At 46.1% G+C, this 19,316-nt stretch overlaps 1 protein-coding gene across 1 annotated transcript; it reads left to right on the forward strand.

The window, feature by feature from the left end:
• Positions 1–3,987: 3,987 nt before the first annotated feature.
• Positions 3,988–18,129, forward strand: LOC129694670 (uncharacterized). The gene is made up of 2 exons (XM_055631392.1): positions 3,988–4,853; positions 13,653–18,129. The coding sequence occupies exons 1-2, from the start codon at positions 4,766–4,768 to the stop codon at positions 17,411–17,413; spliced, it is 3,849 nt and encodes a 1,282-aa protein (XP_055487367.1). The 5' UTR covers positions 3,988–4,765; the 3' UTR covers positions 17,414–18,129.
• The last annotated feature ends 1,187 nt before the right edge of the window (positions 18,130–19,316 follow it).

A 19,316-nucleotide genomic window follows, 5' to 3' on the forward strand; every position in this document is an offset into this window, starting at 1 on the left:
TCCATAGCGTACTACACGTCAGCCCATTGCATTTAGCAGGAGTAGCCTATCTTGCTCTGCTATAAGATCTTTGGTTGCACCTGTCCCATCCACTGAACTGCAATCAAAATAGCGTACAGTTCCACTGTATATACTGTCAAATAGTTGTTTGTTCTTTTGTAAAGCTCAACATTCATCCCCTGGACTACCACAGCCGCCCCTGTTGTTTCAGCTACTGGGTAGTTTGATCCATCTGTGAAAATTAAGAGGTGTTCCCTGTATCTATTATCTATATGGCTATGATATTCTGTCTTTAGGTCTGAATTTTTGTTCCTCCTTTTTGCCTCCCATATCTCCAGATCAACTTTTGGAATGTTCAGTAACCATATTGGCACAGATGGCCACAATACTGCAGGGCAGAACTCTTTGTCCTCTACTCCCATGTCCCTTGCCACAACTCCTCCAACCCAGCCGAAGCTTCCAGACTGAGCCACCCCTCACTCCTCAATGTGTCATCGATCTACATCAAAGATCCTATAGCAGAGCTCTGCTATAGGATCTTTGATCTACATTCCTCAGTAAATGTAATTGTGTTTTAAACAAGTATTATTGACGCCGCGTGAATTTTATTCAAAGGAACAAGACGTCATTAATACTCATTCAAAACACAATAACATTTACTGAGGAATGTGGATGGATGCAGATTGGTTACATTTTTTAACAACTTGTTAACTACTTCATGTTAAGAAGTGCTAACAGTACGAGTTAACAAATTGAAGATTGAGGATAGGACACACCCACCTGAACAGCACATTAAAAATGTTGGGAAAACACCCTACTGGGATGTGTGAGGAATGCCATCAGCCGGAAACAGTTCAGCATGCTCTAGTTGCATGTAGAAGATATGCAACAGAAAGAAGAGTTTTGATCAATGAAATGAAGAAAATTGGAATGACAGATATATCAGAAAAGAACATTCTAGAGTATGGAGGGGAAGGAAAAGGAGTAAATTTGTTGTTTAATTTCTTGAGGGCCTCTGGCCTTATAAAAAGGATATAAAGTAAAGACACGAGGACTGTGGAGTGAAGCCAGAAGGTGGCAGCAATACAACATTGTGGATGCCGGCTGCCGTAAAACTCCAAAGAAGAAGAAGAAGAAGAAGTTAACAAATTGTTTGTGTCTGATGGCCGTGCAGCGGTTGTTATACATGTTCGTTTAAAAATAAAATCCGGATGGCGAATTAAAAAAAAAGTAATTGGGAACAATTGGTCAAATCGGCTTAAGGCCGGCCCTGCTCCCTGTCCCGCTGAGTAACTCCATCATTTTGTGCCTATCTTCAGTGTTTACCAGCTTCTGCAGTTCCTTCCTACACAAATTAATCAAAAGGACATAGAAACCTAGAAAATTAGTGCAGGAGTAGGCCATTCGGCCCCTCGAAGCAGCACCGCCATTCAATGAGAGGCAAAGCAAGGGTTACTTAAAGTTGAAGAACCCTATACACAAGGCAGCTTGCTGCATCTAACCATATAACAATTACAATCTGACGAACACCGCCCTCGTTTATGACCAGGTACCAGGTGCGTGACTGTTCATTATTTCTGCACCTTGAAACGAAAGTGAAAGTATTTCCCCAGAATTCATTCCAATCGCCGGTGTGGAGATCACTGGAGAATAGCAGATATCGCCGCTGCCGTTGGAGTCGATTCTTGTGTTTGCTGAAAGGAGTCTCGGTACATCTCAGCTCCTAGCGCCGGGGTTGTGTCGGTCCAGTGAGGTTCTGTGTCTGCACTCAGCACTGATTGTGCCGGGGGGGAGCTCCAAGCAAGACCATTCGCCCCATCGCCAACGCTGCAATCCCGTTACAGCCGCAGACGGTCGCTTCCTCGATCGGTGAGTGATGCAGGTTCGTGTCCCAGGAATGGACAAGAAACGAAACATGCGGGCACCTTCATCTAAAAGGTCTCGACCCGAAACGTCATGTTAGCGGGTGTGGGCAAGTTGGGCCGAATGGCCTGTTTCCACGCTGTAACATTATATTACTCTATGACCCGAAATGTTGTCTGTCCATTTCCAGGTACTGCCCGTTCCTCCAGCATTTTTTGTTCTGCTCATGTTTCAGGGTACCTGTACAGTGGGGGCGTGTATCCATCTGTGTGTGTGTTGTTGTTGTTTTCGTACTGCTGCCTGTCTTTAATGTAAACACAAAGACAAACAGCTGGAGTAACTCAGTGGGTCAGGCAGCATCTCTGGTTGAAAGGAATAGGTAGACACAAAATGCTGGAGTAACTCAATGGGACAGGCAGCATCTCTGGAGAGAAGGAATGGGTGATGTTTGGGGTCGAGACCCTTCTTCAGACTGATGTCAGGGGAGCAGGAGGTACAGAGATAAGGAAGTGTAGAATAGATCATTGTTAGTTGGGAGAAGGTTACAACAAAGCAAACTGAGATAAAATGTAAGACTGGTCGGTAAACTGGGAAGAGGGAGGGATGGAGAAAGAGGGAAAGCACGAGTTACTTGAAGTTCAGGAAGTCAATGTGCATACCGCTGAGGTGTAAGCTGCCCAAGCAAAATATGAGGTGCTGTTTCATATTCATAAGGAATATGTTTCATAAGGAATAGGTGACAGGTTTGGATCAAGACCATTCTTCAGACCTTTGCCACACTTGTGGGCCACTTGCTTTGTTTAGTCATAGAGTGAGACAGTGTGGAAACAGGCCCTACATCCCAACCTGCCCACACCGGACAACATGTCCCAGCTACACTAGTCCCACCTGCCTGCTTTTGGTCATAAGCGATAGGTGCACTATTCTCCAGCCTTCTCCCCATAACTCCTGACACCCGTACTAACCAAGAATCTATTTATCTCTGCCTTAAAAATATCCACTGACTTGGCCTCCACAGCCTTCTACGGCAAAGAACTTCATAGATTCACCACCCTCTGACTAAAGAAATTCCTTCTCATCTCCTTCCCAAAGGAACGTCCTTTAATCCTGAGTCTATGACCTCTAGTCCTAGATTCAGATTCAGATTCAGATTCAATTTTAATTGTCATTGTCAGTCTCTCATTAGACTCTCACACTAGTGAGGAAGGAGATGAGGTGGTATTTCATTCATCAGAAGGTGGTGAATTTGTGGAATTCTTTGCCACAGAAGGCTGGAGGCAAAGTCAGTGGATTTATTTAAGGTAGAGAAAGATACTTGATTAATACGGGTATCAAAGGTTATAGGAAGAAGGCAGGAGAATGGGGTTATTGGAGACATGGATGAATGGCGGTGTATACTTGATGGGCCAAATGGCCTAATTCTACTCCTAACACTTATGATCTTCGCCTTGTTTCCCTTCACTTGTTTGAGGGGTATCTACACCGGACCCTGCCCCCCAATGTCCAGCAGCGGAAGAATCCTAGACAATGGTCCTCCCCCATGGAGCCTTTGTGTTGGCTGCACCAAACTTCAGTGCTTCCCTCAGCACGTACTCCTGCAGTGTGGAGCGGGTCAGTCGGCAGCATTCCCCATCGGATGTCGGGCTGAAATTTCCTTCCTGAAAGGAAAGAATTTTCAAGACGGGAATGTGGGGCCAGGTGGATTGTTCTTACCCAGAGCTAGTAGGGACTTGATGAAGCCGAATTTTAGTTAAAAATATAAGAAGATATTAAATTGGCTTCTGGGCTAGCTTACAGCTTATATTTAGTGTCAAATTAGGCTTTCCTCAGGTTGCGGGGTGTGTGAGATAACATTGTCTCCCAAGTGAAGGAGCTAGAGAGATATCTTTGAAAGTAAGATGCCATAAACCAAATGACCAATGTTTATGGGGGAGGAGGCAATAAAGGAAGAGAGAAATAGACAGTCACATCTTTGTAAACAAATGACCTATGTTTATGAGGGACCAAATGACAGAGGAAGCAGCAAAAAGAGCTAGGGTGGTCTATTTGGAGATAAGGCAAATGGCCGATGTTTTTGCAGTATATCTTGTACCATGTAAAAAAACAGGTTTCAGATTGATGTGATGCATTCTGTGGAAACCTTTTCCAGTACCTCTGACCATGACTAATGTCTGTGGAATGTGATAAGGGAACAAAAAAACCCTATTTAAGGCAATGTAATTCTGTTGTTAAGAGAAGGTGGCTGAGCACAGTCAAGTGTCTGTGTTGGTCACTTGACTGGAATTCTCCCTCCCTTCCATCGGCCGATGTTACGTAAAGTTTTGAACTGGTCTACCAAACAGTTTGTGTGGTGTCTGTTTATTAAGAAGCGAACCTGGTTTAGTAGTTAAGATAAGTAACTTTTTCAGACTCAATGGGCAGAATGGCCTTCATCCACATGAAAATCATACTCTGATTCTCAGTGCAGTAGTTAACATCTCTGTACATAAACACTGGCGCAGCGGTAGAGTTGCTGCCTCACTGCGCCAGAGACCTGGGTTATATCCTTACCACGGGTGCTGTCTGTACGGAGTTTGTACGTTCTCCCCTGTAACATGCGTGGGTTTTCTCCGAGATCTTCGGTTTCCTCCCACACTCCAAAGATGTACAGGTTTGTAGGTGAATTGTCTTGGTATAAATGTAAATTGTCCCTAACATGTGTAGGATAGCGTTAGTTTTTGGAGATTGTGGCCGGCATGGACTCGGTGGGCTGAAGGGCCTGTTTCCACACTGTATCTCTAAACTAAATCTTTTTGGTCACATGTTCAAAAAGCCGTACGTCGAGTGGATTCATCTTGATAATTTATTCCTCGTTCTATTTCAGATCACTGGATTTTGTTGACTGTCCATTTCCGGTTTACTGATGAGTGAGTTCTTGCAACTGGCCACTCTGGGCCGGCCTTTCCAGTTGGGAATGCTGTACGACTGCCGATCAGATGCTCTGATCCCAGGTACTGGAATGTCTTCACACAAATCATGAAGTCACATGAGCCCAGAGTAGGTAAATCGAAAGACATGATAAAGGAATAACATACAGTGCAAGGTAAAGCCAGCAGAGTCCGATCAAGGGTAGTCCAAGGGTCACAACGAGGTAGATAGTAGTTCAGGACTGCTCACTGGTCGTGGTAGGATTCAGATATACCTTCCACTCAATGAATTTTAACATGTGGAATTTTGTCAAATGCCCTTTGATCTGGTTTGATATGAGTGATCTAAGTGATCTCATAGAGGTGTGTAAAATCATGAGAGGATTAGATCGGGTAGACGCACAGAGTCTCTTGCCCAGAGTAGGGGAATCAAGGACAAGAGGACATAGGTTTAAAGTGAAGGGGAAAATATTTAATAAGAATCTGAGATGTAACTTTTTCACACAATGGGTGGCAAATGTAAGGAACCAGCTACTAGAGGATGTAGTTAAGGTAAGAACCATCGAAATGGGTAAGAAACAGTTAAACGGGTACTTGGATAGGACAGGTTTGGAGGGGTATGGGCCAAACGCAGGCTGGTGGGACTAGTGTCGCTGGGACATGTTTGTCAGTGTGAACAACTCAGGCCTCTTTACATGCTGTATCGCTCTATGATACAGTGGTGGTCAATGCAGGGCCATAAGTTCAGGTGACCAATCTCACAATGGTGACCACAACCTTGTCAGTTCTCGTCCAGTTTATACAGTGAATTGAATATTGTGTGGCACGGTGGCGCAGCGGTAGAGTTTCTGCCTTACAGCACCAGAGACCCAGGTTCGATCCTGACTACGGGTGCTGTCTGTACTGAGTTTGTACTTTCTCCCCGTGACCTGCGTGAATTTTCTCCGGAATCTCCAGTTTATCTCCCACACTTCAAGGACGTACAGTTTTGAGGGTTAATTGGCTTAGTAAAATTGTAAATTGTTCCTAGTGTGTGCAGGATAGTGTTAGTATGCGGGGATTGCTGCTTGGTTGGCCGTGGGCCTTTACCATGCCATATCTCTAAACTAAACTAAACATGGATATTTGAAGAATATTTGAACACGATCCAAATCGCTGCCTATCCATGTTCTCCTGAATTGCCTCCTGACCCGCTGAGTTACGTTCCTTTAACACAGTGACCTCACCACTACTAACCACTCCCCACATCACTAGTATAATTGTAACCTCCCCACCTCCAGATCGCTCTCTAGCTCTGGTGATAGACCACGGACAGCTAGGGCAGGAATGTGTATGAATAGTAATGTGTGTGATTAGTAATAAAATAGTAGTGAAGACTTGGTGCGTTTCCACTCGTCTTTACAGGAGTGACCTGTACAAAGAGGACGGGTTACACCTTTACTGGAGGGGGACCAACGTTCTGGCAGGCAGGTTTGCTTGGGCTACACGTGTGGGTTTAAACTAAATAGTGGGGGGGGGGGGGGGGGAGGGATTGACAAATTGGGAGTATAAAGATGGAGTTAAAGGGGAAGTGGCTACAGGAAAAATTACATAGAAACATAGAAATTAGGTGCAGGAGTAGGCCATTCGGCCCTTCGAGCCTGCACCGCTATTCAATATGATCATGGCTGATCATCCAACTCAGTATCCCGTACCTGCCTTCTCTCCATACCCCCTGATCCCCTTAGCCACAAGGGCCACATCTAACTCCCTCTTAAATATAACCAATGAACTGGCCTCAACTACCCTCTGTGGCAGAGAGTTCCAGAGATTCACCACTCATTACAAAAGATTATCGAATTAATGGGAAGGAAAGCTTGAGAATGGACAACAGAATACGGTCAGCGCCAAATGCGAGGGGGGAAGTGAATACGGAGGTCAAAGTACTGTATACGAATGCGCAAAGTTTAAGGAATAAGTCAAGTCATTGCATTGGTGAGACCAAATCTGGAGTATGGTGTACAATTTTGGTCGCCCAATTATAGGAAGGGTGTCAACAAAATAGAGAGAGTACAGAGTTCGGAGATTACAGATTTGTTCGGCACGGACTTGTAGGGCCGAGATGGCCTGTTTCCGTGCTGTAATTGTTATATGGTTATATGGTTACAGAGGAGATTTACTAGAATGTTGCCTGGGTTTCAACAACTAAGTTACAGAGATAGGTTGAATAAGTTAGGTCTTTATTCTCTGGAGCGCAGAAGGTTGAGGGGGGACTTGATAGAGGTCTTTAAAATGATGAGAGGGATAGACAGAGTTGATGTGGACAAGCTTTTCCCTTTGAGAATAGGGAGGATTCAAACAAGAGGACATGACTTCAGAATTAAGGGACAGAAGTTTAGGGGTAATATGAGGGGGAACTTCTTTACTCAGAGAATGGTAGCGGTGTGGTATGAGCTTCCAGTGGAAGTGGTGGAGGCAGGTTCATTGGTATCATTTAAAAATAAATTGGATAGGCATATGGATGAGAAGGGAATGGAGGGTTATGGTATGAGTGCAGGCAGGTGGGACTAAGGGGGAAAACAAATTTGTTCGGCACGGACTTGTAGGGCCGAGATGGCCTGTTTCCGTGCTGTAATTGTTAAATAGTTATATGGTTAAGTCATATCAAGTCAAGCTTATTCGTCACATACACATACACATGAAAAGTGGCAATGCTTGCGGATTGTGCAAAAAAATCAAACAAAAACAAACTACAAAAAGAATGGAACGGAATCACATATTCTTTTACATATTAAATATTGTGGCGGAAGGAAAAAGAGAAATAAAACAGCAATTTAAAAAAAAACAGTAGAATGGTACAGTAAAGTTAGTCCCTGGTGAGATAGTTTACGGTCCTAATGGCCTCTGAGAAGAAACTCCTTCTCAACCTCTGTTCTTACAGCTAGCTAGCATAGCACAGGACTTAAGTACTCGCCCCGAGATGCTATCGGGTCCTGCAGCTTTCCTCGTGTTCACCCGTGTCAGAGCCCTCCTCACATCGTGCTCGGACAGCGAGAATGTGTGCACATTCAGCTTCGTTAGCCAGCCGCTGGCGGTATTGTCGTTAATCGGCAGATCGGGTTGATGTTGCCCGTCTTGAAACGAGCGCAAAAGGAGTTCAGGTCGTCAGCTAGGGAGGTACTGACACTTGCGGATGAGTGGTGGGGGGGGGGGGGGGGGGGTGCTCCGGTAGTTGGTTACAGTCTGTAGCCCCTGCCACAGGCATCTGGTGTCCTGCTGCTCCATCTATGACTCCATCTTGTCCCTGTACTTCCTTTTTGCATCCTTCACCGCCCTTCGCAGTCGGTAGGACTCTACCTTGTAGACGTCCATGTTTCTGGATGCCAGGCCCGAGTTGTAGGCAGCGGTGCTAGCATTCAATGCAACACGAACGGACCTGTCCACCCAGGGTTTTTGATTTGGAAAGGTGCTTACCCTTACTGTGGGGACGGTGTTGTCGGCTATTGTTGCGATGAAGTCCGTGACTGCTTCCGCGAACTCACTGACGTCACTGGAACTTACTTGGAACATATTCCAGTCGACATCGCTCAGTGCAAGTGGATGAGCTTGAAGTTCAGTTAGAAACTGGCAAGTATGATGTTGTGGGAATTACTGAGACATGGCTGCAAGAGGGCCAGGGCTGGGAACTGAATATTCAAGGGTATACCTCCTATCGAAAAGACAGACAGGTGGGCAGAGAGGGTGGGGTAGCCCTGTTGGTGAGGAATGAAATTCAATCCCTTGCAAGGGGTGACATTGAAACAGGAGATGTGGAGTCAGTATGGATAGAACTAAGGAATAGAATAGAATAGTATATGTTTATTATCATTGCACAAACAACTGTATAACGAAATTCCATTGCAACTCCTTCGGTGTGTACATAAAAGAATAGGATAAAAAATTAAAAAAGAACAAAACACAACAGCCATTGACTCGCATATGCAAAAGATCAGTAAAGAAAATAATAAAATGGTATTAAAAATATTTTAAAAGAATATTGCGAATTATATTGTGCTTCCCCAGTGTTCTCTGTTAGAATTAAGCTCTTTTATCGCACATGGGTAGAAACTATTTTTTTCAGCGTTCAGAGACCTGTATCGCCTCCCAGAGGGTAGCAGAGTGAAAAGGTGATTGGCAGGGTGGGATGTGTCCTGCTTGATGTTTGTGGTCCAGCGCAAGCATCAGGCCCTGTATATGTCATCCAGGGAGGGCAGTTGAGCGTTTGTGATGCTCTGTGCAGTTTTAATAACTCTCTGCAGTGCCCTCCTCTCAACCACAGTGCAGCCAGCAAACCACACCAGGATGCCATTGGAGAGGATACTTTCCACGCCACACCGGTAGAAGGACAACAGCAGCGGCTGTGAAACGTTTGCTCTCCGCGGAGACCTCAGTAAATATAGCCGCTGCTGTGACTTTTTCTCGAGAGTGACGGTGTTCATTGTCCATTTGAGGTCCCGGGAGATGTATATTCCCAGGAACTTAAAGTCAGTGACTCTCTCCACCATGTCTCCTTTGATGTAGAGAGGAGCAGGTTCCTTTCTCCACCTCCTGAAGTCAATAACCAGTTCTTTTGTTCTGGTTGGGTGGAGTACCAAGTTATTTTTAGTGCACCATTCAGTTTTTGAGCTTCATCTCTGTAGGCAAATTCATCGTTGTTATTTATCAGCCCCACCACAGTCGTGTCATCTGAAAACTTGATGATCCGGTTTGTGCGGTGTATTGGTATGCAGTCATGGGTGTATATGGAGTATAAGATAGGACTCAGCACACACCCTTGTGGCGCTCCTGTGCTGAGGATCAGGACTGGGGAGTAATTGGACCCCATCCTGTCTGTGGGCAGTCTGTTAAAAAGTCCTTGATCCATCCATGTGTTGGCATTAATACCCAGGTCAGACAGTTTGTCCACCATTCTGCTGGGGATGATGGTATTGAATGCAGAACTAAAATCTACAAACAACATCTTCACATATGAGCCAGGACGCTCCAGCTGAGTCAGTGCAGAATGTAGAGCTATGTTGATGACGTCCTCTGTTGACCTATTAGCTCTGTATGCAAACTGATGCTGATCCAGGGTGGATGGGAGTGAGGATTTAATGTGGGCCAGGACCAGCCTCTCAAAGCACTTCATCACAGTTGAAGTGAGAGCAACAGGTCTGTAGTCGTTCAAGCTGGTGATAGATGTTTTTTTGGGTACAGGCACGATGGTAGCGGTCTTGAAGCATTTAGGGACAGTGCATGTTGACAGAGAGAGGTAAAAGATGTCACTAAAAACCTTTGCTAACAGTCCCGCAGTACTCTCCCTGGGGTGCCATCTGGACCAGCAGCCTTCCTGGGGTTGGCACTGCAGAGTGCTCTCCTGACATCCTCTGTGCTCACAGTGAGTGCCAGGTCGTCGGTGCTGGATGCGGCTGCAGGTGCAGGCTCCGCCTCATTCAGCTCAAAATGGGAGAAAAAGTGGTTGAGCTCCTCAGCTAGCGAGTTGCTACTGCTGCTGGTGGTTGACCCCTTGTGTCCTTGTAGTTGGTAAGTTGCTGAATGCCCTGCCAGACACGCCGAGGGTCCCTCTCGTTAAAGTCCCCCTCTAGTCCTCTTCCATACGCTGCCTTTGCCTCTTTGATGGCTCTCTTTAGTTTGGATCTGGCAGTGCTGTACAGTTCACCATTGCCAGATCTAAAGGCTGTTGCGTTCCCTCAGCAACTTCCTAACATCACTGGTCATCCATGGTTTGCTGTTTGGATAATACCTGACCTCTCTGTCGACAGTGATGTTAGTAATGCAGTTCTGTATGTAGAACATGACTGTGGATGAATAGTCTGTTATGTCCTGGTTTGCGAAAATATCCCACTGGGTGCGCTCAAAGCAGTCCTGAAGTTGGGCGGCAGCGCCCTCAGGCCAAGTCTTTATGTTTCTCACACTGAGATGTCTGTATGCTGGGGTGAGAAAGAGGGATAGAAAGAGGAATTGTAAGGGTAAAAAGACCCTAGTTGAATCAGGAGTTAAAATTGGCATGTAGCAAAAGTAATGCTGTGGTTGTTATGGGAGATTTCAACATGCAGGTAGACTGGGAAAACCAGGTTGGTACTGGACCCCAAGAAAGGGATTTTGTTGAGTGTCTTCATGATGGATTCTTAGAACAGCTTGTATTGGAGCCTACCAGGGAGAAGGCAAGTCTGGATTTAGTGTTATGTAATGAACCGGATTTGATAAAGGACCTCGAGGTTAATGAACCATTAGGAGGCAGTGACCATAACATGGTCAGGTTTAATCTACAATTGATGAGGGAGAAGAGTAGATCGGAGGTATCGGTGTTGCAGTTGAATAAAGTGGACTATGGGGGCATGAGGGAGGAGCTGGCCAAAGTTGACTGGAAAGATACACTAGCAGGGATGACAGTGGAACAAAAATGGCAGGTGTTTCTAGGAATAATACAGAAGGTGCAGGATCAGTTCATTCCTAGGAGGAAGAAAGATTCCAAGGGGAGTAAGGGGCGACCATGGCTGACAAGGGACGTCAGGGGCAGTATAAAAATAAAAGCTAAGAAGTACAACATAGCAAAGGTGAGCGGGAAGCAAGAGGATTGGGTAATGTTTAAAGAACAACAGAAGATAACCAAAAAGACAATATGGGGAGAAAAGATGAGGTATGAAGGTAAGCTAGCCAAGAATATAAAGAAGGATAGTAAAAGCTTCTTTATGTATGTGAAGAGGAAAAACATTAGTTAAGGCCAAAGTTGGACCTTTGAAGACCGAAAAAGGTGAATTTATTATGGGGAACAAGGAAATGGCAGATGAGTTGAACAGGTACTTTGGATCTGTCTTCACTAAGGAGGACACAACAATCTTTCTGGTATAGTAGTGGCCAGAGGATCTGCGGTGACAGAGGAACTGAAGAAAATCCACATTAGGCAGGAAATGTTGTTGGATAGACTGATGGGACTGAAGGCTGATAAATCCCCAGGGCCCGATGGTTCTGCATCCTAGGGTACTTAAGGAAGCGGCTCTAGAAATCGTGGATGCATTGGTGATAATTTTCCAATGTTCTATAGACTTAGGATCAGTTCCTGTGGATTGGAGGGTAGTTAATGTTAACCCATGTTTAAAGAAAGGCAGGAGAGAGAAAACAGGGAATTATAGACCAGTTAGCCTGACATCAGTGGTGGGGAAGATGCTGGAGTCAATTATAAAAGATGAGATGGCCGCACATTTGGATAGCAGTAACAGGATCGGTCCAAGTCAGCATGGATTTACGAAGGGGAAATCATGCTTGACTAATCTTCTGGAATTTTTTGAAGATGTAACTTGGAAAAGGAACAAGAGCGAGCCAGTGGATGTAGTGTACCTGGACTTACAGAAAGCATTTGATAAGGTCCCACATAGGAGATTAGTGGGCAAAATTAGGGCACATGGTATTGGGGGTAGAGTGCTAACATGGATAGAGAAGTGGTTGGCAGACAGGAAACAAAGACTAGGGATTAATGGGTCCCTTTCAGAATGGCAGGCAGTGACGAGTGGGGTACCGCAAGGCTCGGTGCTGAGACCGCAGCTATTTACAATATACATCAATGATTTGGATAAAGGGATTCAAAGTAACATTAGCAAATTTGCATATGACACAAAGCTGGGTGGCAGTGTGAACTGTGAGGAGGATGCTATGAGAATGCAGGGTGACTTGGACAGGTTGGGGGAGTGGGCAGATAAAGTTTAATGCGGATAAATGTGAGGTTATCCACTTTGGTAGCAAAAACAGGAAGGCAGATTACTATCTAAATGGCGTCAAGTTGGGAAAAGGGGAAATACAATGGGATCTGGGGGTCCTTGTTAATCAGTCTATGAAAGTAAGCATGCAGGTACAGCAGGCAATGAAGAAAGCGAATGGCATGTTGGCCTTTCTAACAAGAGGAGCAAAGAGGTCCTTCTGCAGTTGTACAGAGCCCTAGTGAGACCACATCTGGAGTATTGTGTGCAGTTTTGGTCCCCTAATTTGAGGAAGGACATTCTTGCTATTGAGGGAGTGCAGCATAGCAAGGTTAATTCCCAGGATGGCGGGACTGTCATATGCTGAGAGAATGGAGCAGCTGGGCTTGTACACTCTGGAGTTTAGAAGGATGAGAGGGCATCTCATTGAAACATATAAGATTGTTAAATGCTTGGACACGCTAGAGGCAGGAAACATGTTCCCGATGTTGGGGGAGTCCAAAACCAGGGGCCACAGTTTAAGAATAAGGAGTAAGCCATTTAGAACGGAGGGAACACTTTTTCTCACAGAGAGTTGTAAGTCTGTGGAATTCTCTGCCTCAGAGGGCGGTGGAGGCAGGTTCTCTGGATGCTTTCTAGAGAGAGCTCGATAGGGCTCTTAAAAATAGTGGAGTCAGGGGATATGGGGAGAAGGCAGGAACGGGGTACTGATTGTGGATGATTAGCCAGGATCACATTGAATGGCGGTGCTGGCTCGAAGGGCTAAATGGCCTCCTCCTGCACCTATTGTCTATTGTCTATCCTACTTGGGCCAGTGTTACATTTATACCAAGCCTACAAACCTGTACGTCTCTGGAGTGCGGGAGGAAACTGAAGATCTTGAAGAACACCCACGCGGTCACGGGGAGAATGTACAAACTCTGCACAGACAGCACCCGTAGTCAGGATCAAACTCGGGTCTCTGGTGGTGTAAGCGCTGTAAGGCAGCTACTTTATCAACATGCCGCAATGCCGCACCTATTACTGATGTGAACAGTCCAGTGAGTGTAGAGTGTTTGACTTTTAGCCAAAGACACATCCTGTACAGAGATTGAATCTACTGAAGGAATATTATTCACTTTGAGTAATTTTCACATTATTAACATGTTTTGATCGCTGATTTATTTTGTAGGCATCACCCTGTGGGACTTGCAGACACTGCAGAGCAACCTTGACTGTCGTGACCAGCCCAGCACTGAGTTTCACATCATTGCATCAGACTCCATGGATAAGAAAGCCACTGCCCTCAATGTGTCAGCATCACTGAAGGCGAGTTTCCTGGCTGGGTTAGTGGAGGTGAAAGGGTCGGCAAAATATCTCAGTGACACGAAGGAATCAGAGCAACAAGCACGAGTTACCCTTCACTACAAAGCAACAGCCGGGTTTTATCAACTGACGATGAATCACTTAGGGAGACAGAATATTACCTACCCGAGTGTGTTTGATGAGGGCTCAGCCACCCATGTTGTTACAGCAGTGCTGTATGGGGCCCAGGCCTTCTTTGTGTTTGACCAAATGGCTTCATCATCAGAGAACATACAGGATATTCAAGGTAACATGGAGGTGATGATTAAACATCTCCCTATGATTGCGATCGAGGGAGAGGCCTCCCTAGAAATGACAGATGAACAGAGCTCTCAGGCCGAGAAGGTTAGCTGCACCTTTTATGGGGACTTCTCGCTGAAGAACAATCCCACCACCTTCAAAGAAGCCATCAATATCTACGCAACACTTCCACACCTCCTGGGCTCAGGTGGAGAACATTCAGTCCCCGTCACAGTCTGGCTCTATCCTCTCAATAAACTGGACACCAAAGCTGCCCAGCTGGTGAGGGAGATCAGCGTGGGACTGGTCAATCGCTGGCAGCGTGTCCTGGAACAGCTCAGTGAGGCCGTGATGAGGTGCAATGACCTGATGAAAGACAGTGTCGCAGTTCAGTTTCCTGAGATCCGGGACAGGATATTTCAATTCCGAGAGATGTGTCCGGAGTACAAACTGGTTTTCCAAGGGACCTTAGCCAGAGTTTTACCGTCCATTCGGGGCGGTGGGAAGGAGGAAGTGTTGCTGGCGGACATACTGAAGAACAGAGAGCAGTCACCATTCAAACACCAGGCACTGACCACATGGCTGGATGACAAGGCACGGGAGATGAAGGTTGTGCGATTTTACCTCAGAATATTGAAAGATATACCAGTTGTGAAATCAGAGAGTGAATTAGATGACATGTTGATGGATTTAACAACAGATTACGTGGTCTGCTTTACATTTACAACATTACATCATGAGGATCTCTACCTGTCAGAGGCAAACAACTACCTCCAATCTCCCACAGCTCAGAAAATGGAGACACAACCTCCTGCTGATGGAGCCTGTGCACAACGACAAAGTGACTCCTGGTTTAATTTGCCATCTGTATCCCGGAAGATGAGGGAGCTTTCAGGATCATTCCTGGACTTTGCCACCGCCAATATAGCAGATGGGAAAATAAAATTTGCTGTTGTATCTGTGCGGGATGACAGCAACATAGGAGCGTCAATTTACCTGTATGATGGAGGATGTCTGGAGAACCGGTGCTTTGTTCCTCCGTTACAGCCCGAGATACCTACGTCTATTAGAACAACACATGACAGTGTGACGCTGCAGTTACAGCCACCAACATTTGGTGCTGGTGAAATTGTGGGCTACAAGGTAGAGTACCGAGGTAGCCAGCAGGAGGAATGGACAATTCTGGATACACCTGATCAATGCCACTCCTTCACAATACCTGGGTTACAGCCACACCAGGAGTATCACTTCCGATACAGAGCAGTGACCAAGGTCGGGGTCAGCAAGGCCAGTGAGAGCTACAGGGGCATCACCCGGCCAGCAAGTCCACCTGGTAAACCAGTCTTCCAGGATTGTTCATCCAGCCCAACACTGCACTGGGACAGACCAGGTCAGATTGGAGCTGATGTTAATATATTTCGGTACAGAATTGAATATAGAGAAGAACCGTCAGATAATTTCAACATGAAAAATGGATTATGGGAGGAAGTTAAGACAACAGACACACAATGTCACTATCGTTTAGAGGGACTAAAACCCACGACCGTCTACCGAGTCCGAGTGTCTGCTGACTGCGGTGAAACAGGGTCTAGTGAAGCAAGTGAGGAGGTTTCAATAAAAATCGGAAACACACCAATCACAATAACCCGGAAACATTGCAGAGATACTCAATTAATATTCAAAGGAAACCCTTCCATTTACAAGCTCAAACTACAGGAGGAGATAGCAGATAAAGTCAAACAGCTTGTGAAATGCTCCTTCGGAAAACCCACCTCAAAATACACAATGAAGACAATTATGGTCCTGGGAGCAACTGGGTCAGGAAAGACAACCCTCATCAATGGGATGATCAACTACATCTTGGGCGTGGAATGGGGAGACAACTTCAGATACAAGTTAATAGCGGAAGAGACAGGAAAATCCCAGGCTGAGAGTCAGACATCCTCCATCACTGCCTACCTGCTCCACCATCAGGTAGGATTTAACATCGATTACTCTCTGACGATCATCGACACGCCAGGATTCGGGGACACCAGGGGCATCAGCCGGGATCAACAGATCACTGAGCAAATCCGTGAGTTCTTCACTTCCCCACAGGGTGTTGATCAGATTGACGCCGTGTGTTTTGTTGCTCAAGCCTCCCTGGCTCGCCTCACTCACACACAGAAATACGTCTTTAATTCGATTCTTGCTATTTTTGGCAAAGATATTGCAGAAAACATTCAGATCCTGGTGACGTTCGCAGACGGACAGCCTCCCCCCGTCCTGGAAGCCCTGAAATTAGCTGAGGTACCATGTCCCAAAGACACAACGGGTCTGCCAGTACACTTCAAGTTTAACAATTCAGCCATTTTTGCCCAGCGTCCAACCTCTGTAAACTATGGCAACGAGTGCAGATCCCATGACAGTGGAGTAGGGGGAGAGAACGATGATAACTTTGATGCAATGTTTTGGAAGATGGGAGCAAACAGTATGAAGAAATTCTTCACAGCTCTGAACACAATGGAAACCAAAAGTTTGAGTTTAACCAGAGAGGTTCTGAAGGAACGTAAGCAGCTGGAAGTTGCAGTGGAGGGATTGCAGAAGCAGATCCGAGCTGGTATCACCAAACTGGAAGAACTCAGGAAAACAGAACAAGCTCTGAACCAACACCAGACCGAGCTGGATGCAAATAAAAACTTTGAATATGTGATTGAAGTTACAGATCCAGTACAGGTGGACATTAGCGGGAGTGGTAAATACATCACCAACTGTCAGAAATGTTTCTTTACCTGCCACTATCCCTGCATCTATTCTAACGATGATGATAAACGTAAATGTAGTGCAATGGACCAACAAGGGAACTGCAATATCTGTCCACAAAAGTGCATCTGGAATGTTCACTTCAACCAAAAGTACAAGTTTGATTATGTAACGAAAAAGGAGAAGAGAACATACAGGGAGTTGAAAGAAAAGTACGAGAAGGCCTATGGTGCGAGGATGACCCAGCAGAATGTTATGGAATCACTTGAGCGGGAGTTTGATGACGTGGAGTACACAGTTCTGGCGCTGATTGATCAATTATCTGGCAGCATTAGACGACTTGAAGAAATAGCTCTGAGGCCAAACCCATTATCCACCCCAGCTTACATTGACCTCATGATTCAGTCTGAGAAAGAAGAGGCGAAGCCCGGGTTCAAGGAGCGAATTCAGACACTGAGAGAAGTAAAGGAACAGGCAGAGTTAATACAAAAGGTAGAAAATAATGAGAATCTGTTACCAGGGGAGTTGAAGGGAGGTCCAATAGTTGGGAAAAAGACTCAAGGAAAATGTTCTAAAATAATAAATTGGTTCACATCCAATAAGTAGATGATAACCATTCCAACTGTTCTCAAATAGAGGGCGCAAATGTCTCACTCAGCCCAGAAACAGTCCATTCTTCTAATTCCCTCTCCTTCTCCTGCCTCACCTTCCCACAGCCTTTCACACCACACCTTGCTTCCTCAATACTGCCCCACCCTCACCCGCTAGCTGCCACACCCTTCACCCTGCTACTCGTCCAAGTACCACATCAGTACCTCATGAGAGCCTGAAGAATCTATCCACAACCCTTCATATAACCATATAACAATTACAGCACGGAAACAGGCCATCTCGACCCTTCTAGTCCGTGCCGAACACATAATCTCCCCTAGTCCCATATACCTGCACTCAGACCATAACCCTCCATTCCCTTCCCATCCATATAACTATCCAATTTATTTTTAAATGATAAAAACGAACCTGCCTCCACCACCTTCACTGGAAGCTCATTCCACACAGCTACCACTCTCTGAGTAAAGATGTTCCCCCTCATGTTACCCCTAAACTTCAGTCCCTTAATTCTCATGTCATGCCCCCTTGTTTGAATCTTCCCTACTCTCAGTGGGAAAAGCTTTTCCACGTCAACTCTGTCTATCCCTCTCATCATTTTAAAAACCTCTATCAAGTCCCCCCTTAACCTTCTGCGCTCCAACGAATAAAGCCCTAACTTGTTCAACCTTTCTCTGTAACTTAGTTGCTGAAACCCAGGCAACATTCTAGTAAATCCCTCTGTACTCTCTCTTCAAAACCTTTCCTCCTGTTCCATGTTCAGTTGCCGCGCGGAGAGCCCTAAATCACGGCGCTCAATTCTTCACTAGATGGACTGCCCCCTGCACCAGTTCGTAACCTGTCTTCCCCAAACCCCACTCTGTCCATTAGGTCAGACGGCACATTTGTACACCCAGCGTTGGAGAGGTGAAGCTTTCTGCCAGCTGTGTTCTACAATCATTCACATTCCGAGTCACAACTTCTGGGGGGCAAAGTAGTCATAGACAATGTCATGGAAACTGTTTTAACCCCCCCCCCCCCCCCCCCCCCCCCCCCACCCCCCCCCCCCCCCCCCCCCCCCCCCCCACCCCCCCCCCCCCAGCCTCAGGAAATGATACAGAGCGTGCGTGTCGACCTCAGCAGGACTGGACCTCTGTCGCCACTGAGACAGTGACAAACACACAGGAACTCCTCCAGCTCACAAGTACGTTGAGAAGTAGGGCTCATCAAGAGCCAAGAAGGACCAAATGAAATGGAGCATCACATCAGAGAACAACCTCCTTCACTCTCCGTGTGCTCACCACTCAGGGATCAGTACCTTCCATGTCCTGGACCCCATCACCCGATGGATGATGGACATTCTCCATGAAGGAGGAGCCTCAGGCCAAAGCCAACCAAATACCCCCATCTGCACACAAAACCATCTGCAAGAGGGACCACAGGGCACCAGACATCTGGGAACTAGAGCTGGGAGATAGCTGCTGGGTATCACTGTCATTGGAATGTGATCCAGAGCAGATTACATGGTGGTGTTTACAGGGAGCTGTGGAACTGGTTAAAGGCAAATATTAGTTGGGCGAGCTAGACTGCCTTCCACAGACATGATGGACTGAATGACCTTCTACCGTGCTGTGACTATCCCAGATTGCACCAGACCCATTCTCCAGCTTGACCTTCACCTTGATGTGAGCTTTTGGTTCCATGTTTATTATATTACCGAGGTCTTGTTCTACCTTCGGGACCGGGGATAAAAACATCGGTGAAATTCAGGTATAGGGTAACGAGTGAGGATGAGGAAGGACATCTGAGCCCCCTTGTGAAGAGGCTCAGAGTCCCTCTTGCACTCGGGGACAGGGTACGAGCTTGCTTTCCCCGCTGCCTAATGCACATCCTGCCCATCGATTCGCCAGCAACTGAGGCA

The sequence above is a fragment of the Leucoraja erinacea genome, unplaced genomic scaffold (assembly GCF_028641065.1).
Source record: "Leucoraja erinacea ecotype New England unplaced genomic scaffold, Leri_hhj_1 Leri_74S, whole genome shotgun sequence".
Classification (NCBI taxonomy): domain Eukaryota; kingdom Metazoa; phylum Chordata; class Chondrichthyes; order Rajiformes; family Rajidae; genus Leucoraja; species Leucoraja erinaceus.